Source organism: Penaeus chinensis, chromosome 3 (genome assembly GCF_019202785.1).
Source record: "Penaeus chinensis breed Huanghai No. 1 chromosome 3, ASM1920278v2, whole genome shotgun sequence".
NCBI lineage: Eukaryota > Metazoa > Arthropoda > Malacostraca > Decapoda > Penaeidae > Penaeus > Penaeus chinensis.
Window position 1 is genome coordinate 30,891,914 of NC_061821.1, and position 5,000 is coordinate 30,896,913.

Sequence of the window (5,000 nt, forward strand, 5' to 3'; positions counted from 1 at the left end):
ATTAAACCACTGCCTTCCAATATTTTAGCAATATAGCTCTTAGTAATCGTTCGAATACTGATGTTGTCGATACGTACACCTCATGTGAATACTATATCATTCATTATATTTTCTTTTCCGATTCTTTGTCTGATAACCATTAGCAGTTTATTTCCTAAATCTATAACCTTGACTAGGGTCTGCTAGCTAAGCTTAAACTTAACTAGCATGTCATCATTCATGGCAACTTACTATTAATTTGAGCTGTACACCAGAATGATTATAATATATACTGAACGTTTGACCCGTCTGGCACCATAATTCACATTTGAATAATATATAATACTCTTAAATTCCCCCGTCTGCTTTCCTTACACGGTGTTCAGCAACGCATATAGATAATATCAGTAATCTCAGTTTAGTTGTTTTTTATTCGCCTGTTATGTCAGACTTTTTTTTCCTTTCCTACAACTTCGTCTCCGCCTGATTTGTTTACTTTGTTTACAAGACGTCACCCACTCGCAGCTTGGTCTGACCTGTGCACGCGAGATCAACCACGGTCAGCTACCTCCTTGCGTGCAGTAAGGTCTGGAAGAACGCTTTAGTTTCACTTTCTAGGATTTAAAAAATAATAATTTGAGTTAGATCCCGTACACTTTTCTTCTTGGTTTTAATCTCTGTTTGGATACTAGATAAGATGGATTCAAGGTTATGATATTTCTAGCACAGGGAGATTTGGACAGGGGGAGGGAAAGGGGGGAGGGGACAGTAAGAGAGACATTACTGAGTCTCTCCATGAAGGACATTGAAGTTTGACCTCGAAATAAACCGCCTTTGGTACTCTTAAAATTATGGAGTTCGATTACCTTACACACTTAATGAAATACTTCACTTGGAGCCAGATCTTCAAGGGTTGGCGCTCCTGGTGGTAAAGCAAGCAATGTAATCCCTTCTATCATATTATCACGTGACTACCTTTTTAATCTCTTGCTCCCACACCAAGTACGATCCGACCTCAGCTGACCTCACACGCCAGCTGGGGCATTCCTGGAGTGACTTGCACCTCCGAGAGATCATCTGCCGTGGCTAGGGTAGATTGTGTTGAATATGGTGGTGGCGATGGCGAGCAGGACCACGTGGAAGAGGGAGAAGAGGTCCTTCGTCCCCGAGCCCTGCTGCATGGCCTCCGGGTGCTCACCTGCTGGGGCGCGGAGAGATGTCCTCATTAATAACAGCTTTATTTCAATTATAGGTTACGTGACAGGTATGGGAAGTAATATGTTTGAACTAGATTAACTAAATTGCAAATTCAGATGGATAATCCTATGATCATTTGTGATGGATGTGTGATTATTTTCAATATCCATTCCTTCCTATTGTTTATGCGTTTAAAACAGTCAACAATAGGCGTTATATATGTATTCCGTATATGCAAAAAGCATTGTTATACACCACACCTCCACATACACGCGTGCGTGTGCGCGTATCTGTGTGACTTGTCACCATGTAAGTGAATAAATCAGAACGAAATATTTAACATTAAATATTACTAAAACTTTCCAAAAATATAACACCGAAGAACATTTGAATCTTATTATACTAGTTAAAAATTCAGGTCTAATGAACTTCCGCATGAAGTTAACAGAATATGCTAGGCGAAGCAGTTAAGCAGGTTAAAGTATAATTGGAATAATTAATAGTATATGTTAAATATAAAAAACACTGATACTTATACCAAATATGTAATAGAAAATGAAGGGAATATTCCAAAAACAAAAAATGTTAAATTTTGTCTATGTAAGCTTAATTAATAAAATTTCTTATTAATCGTTTTGAACTGAATAAATATATCCGATTCGATTTCAATATATATACTGCATACGAATGATATACTGCAGTGGTAGCACATCGCAGAACAAGATCAATCGCCGATTCATTTGCGCGTCTCACGTTGTAGTATCATCGTGCGCTATCATTTGAGAAGTGATTATACAAAATATAAATCAAACTGTAGCATGTCTTTGAATCTTGAAATCTTATGTACGTGTAGTCTATATAGTACACCGTTCCACATTTCCCCTAATAACTCACAGTTCAGCACTCCACATTTCTCGAAAAACTCACCATACACCACTTCGTAGTTCTCATAATTACTCGCCGTTCACCACTCCACAGTTCTAATAACTCACCGTTCAGCACGTGCACGAGAACACTGCCCGTGGCTACATCGCCCAACGAACAGGTGTAGTTGCCAGAGTCGCGTGGAGTAGCGTTTGCGATGAACAGGGTGGACACTATGACTGAACTGCTCATGTCGGTTTTCACGCTGGGTGGGGGAGAGGACGAGTTAGTGAGTTAGTAAGAATGGATTAAGGTTGTGTTGCTGACTGAGTGTGAGCTTGGCTAGTGCGGGTGACTTACAGTAATTTGGGTTGTTAAAGGTGTTATGGTTCTAGTAATGTTGTGTAAGTGTGGGTGACTTTATATAAGTATTGGTAGTTCATAGCCGTGTGGCTAGTAGAACAACGAAGGGAATTACAGGAAAACACACGAATATGCCGAAGGCCTTTTCGTATTTACTGCTTGATCGCGGCAAACCCTGATGCTTCTTCTGGGCAAACCCTGATGAAGCAATAAATGCAAAAACGCCTTCGGTATATTCATGTGTTTTCCTGTACTTACCTTCGTTGTTCTACTTGCAATTTGTTCGACATTAATTCCTCAATAGCCGTGTGGGTGACTTAGGTGTGGGTATATAGAGTTGGTGTGGGCGAATTAATGTGATTTTAGGTATCTATAATCATGGGACTGACTAGCTGTAAGATTAGACAGTGCATGAGGAAGTAAATGTTATCAAAACGTGTATCTGAAGAAGGGATAGATCAATGGGGAAGACGATGATGAACGGAAGGTAAAAGCGAAAGGTGTGGAGGATCGAATTCTCAATAGATAACCTAAATAAACAAATAGAAATGTCAAAACACTTATGATTGTGATGATAAGACAACAAATCAAAGATTACTAAAGAGAGGTGTTACGAGATGAAGACGGAAAGACATATAGGATAGAATAATAGAAGAGAGAAAGATAAAATACTCTACAATACGTTTACCATAACCCCGCAGAACATTTAATCCTTTAGCCATGTCCCGGGCTAAGCCACATATTATAACCTTGTAAACGCCTAACGATGTTTGCATTACATCGAACAAATGTGTACTATTAGCCATTGTTTACACCGACTTTGAGAGCCATTATCGAAGGCAGCGAAGGTAAACACTATTGTAGAAGACCATGTTTTTTTTTTTTTTTTCCTCTTTTTATGCAAAATTAAATTATAGTTGATTCCATTCTCAAGCATCATCATCATCATTATCATTATCATTATCATTATCATTATCATTATCATCATCATCATCATCATCATCATCATCATCATCATCATCATCATCATCATCATCATCATCATCACCATCATCATCATCATCATCATCATTATCATCATCAATCATCGACATCATCATCATTATAATAATAGTAAAAATAAAAATAATACTAATACTAATACTACTACTACTACTACTACTACTACTACTAATAATAATAATAATAATAACAATAATAATAATGAAAATAATAGTAATAATGATAATAATCCTGGATTTAAAAAAAAAAAAAAAAAACGTTATTAATAAATCAAACCGTTTCCTCGTCTACAAGATTTAATTATGAATGTGTTTTCTACATGCACGTGATATACTTTAACAAACTGATGTTACAACTTTTTCGTATTTACTACCTTATGCTCAGCGTAATGAGCAGGAAAGACTTGAACGTTTTTACAAGGGATATAGGAGGCAATGAATATAGAATAATAATAAAACAAAATCGTAATAGAAATGGTTATATAAACAGTAATGGTAGTGGTGACAGTAAAATAAGGGTGACGATGATGATTATAATAGTAAAAGCAACAAAAGTAATGATGATGATGGTGACGGTAATAATATTGATAAAGATAAACAATAACAATAATTATAATAATAATGATGATAAAATTAATAATGGTACATGATGAGGTTGAGGATTACAACAACTACTATTATTATTATTATTATTATTATTATTATTATTATTATTATTATTTTCATTTTTATTATCTATTATTGTAATTATTGTTATTATTATTATTTTCATTTTGATTATCAATGGTTAATATTACTATTGTTGCCATAATAATATTAATTATTGTTGTTGTTTTGATAATAACAATAATAATAATAATGATATTATTAATAATAATTATAATTATTATTATTATTATTATTATAACTATAACTATTATCATTATTATTACTATTATTGATATAATTATCATTGCTATTATTATTTTATTATTATCATAATTACTACTATTACTATCATCATCGTCATCCTCATCATCACTAATATTATCATTATCATTTTTATTGATTGATTGATTTATTATTTCTATTTATTTATTTATTTATTATTATTATTATTATTATTATTACTATTATTATTATTATTATTATTACTATTATCATTATTGTTACTATTGTTACTATTATTATTATTATTATTATTATTATTATCCTCATCATCATCATTAATATTATTATTACTGTTATGATTACCATCATCATTATTATCATTAAGTTATTCTTCTTAGCATTATTATCATTATTATTATTACCATTGTTATTATTATTATCATTGTTATTATTATTATTGTCGTTGTTGTATTTAATATAAATATTATGAGACTCATCATTATCATTATCATTATAATCATCAATATTATCACTTTTATTATCATTACTATTATTATTGTTATTATCATTATCATCATCGTTTTCATTATTATTACCATCCTCGTCATCATTATTTTATTGTTATTATTGTTGCTTTATTGACGTTGTCGTTACCCTTGTTGTTAATATCATAAGAACATCAATACAAAAAAATAATCATAAACACATTACCACAAATCCAGTGCA

At 32.7% G+C, this 5,000-nt stretch overlaps 1 protein-coding gene across 1 annotated transcript in view; it reads right to left on the reverse strand.

Moving 5' to 3' along the window:
- LOC125041132 (titin homolog) overlaps window positions 1-5,000 on the reverse strand; it is a 24,463-nt gene that overhangs the window by 339 nt on the left and 19,124 nt on the right. Inside the window, exons 7-8 of the mRNA XM_047635918.1 lie at window positions 2,169-2,305; window positions 1-1,177 (exon numbers count right to left, since the gene is read on the reverse strand). The exon at window positions 1-1,177 is cut by the window's left edge and continues 339 nt beyond it. Coding sequence (XP_047491874.1) covers window positions 1,053-1,177; window positions 2,169-2,305 — 262 coding nt within the window. The 3' untranslated portion in view covers window positions 1-1,052. The remainder of the gene's footprint in view (window positions 1,178-2,168; window positions 2,306-5,000) is intronic.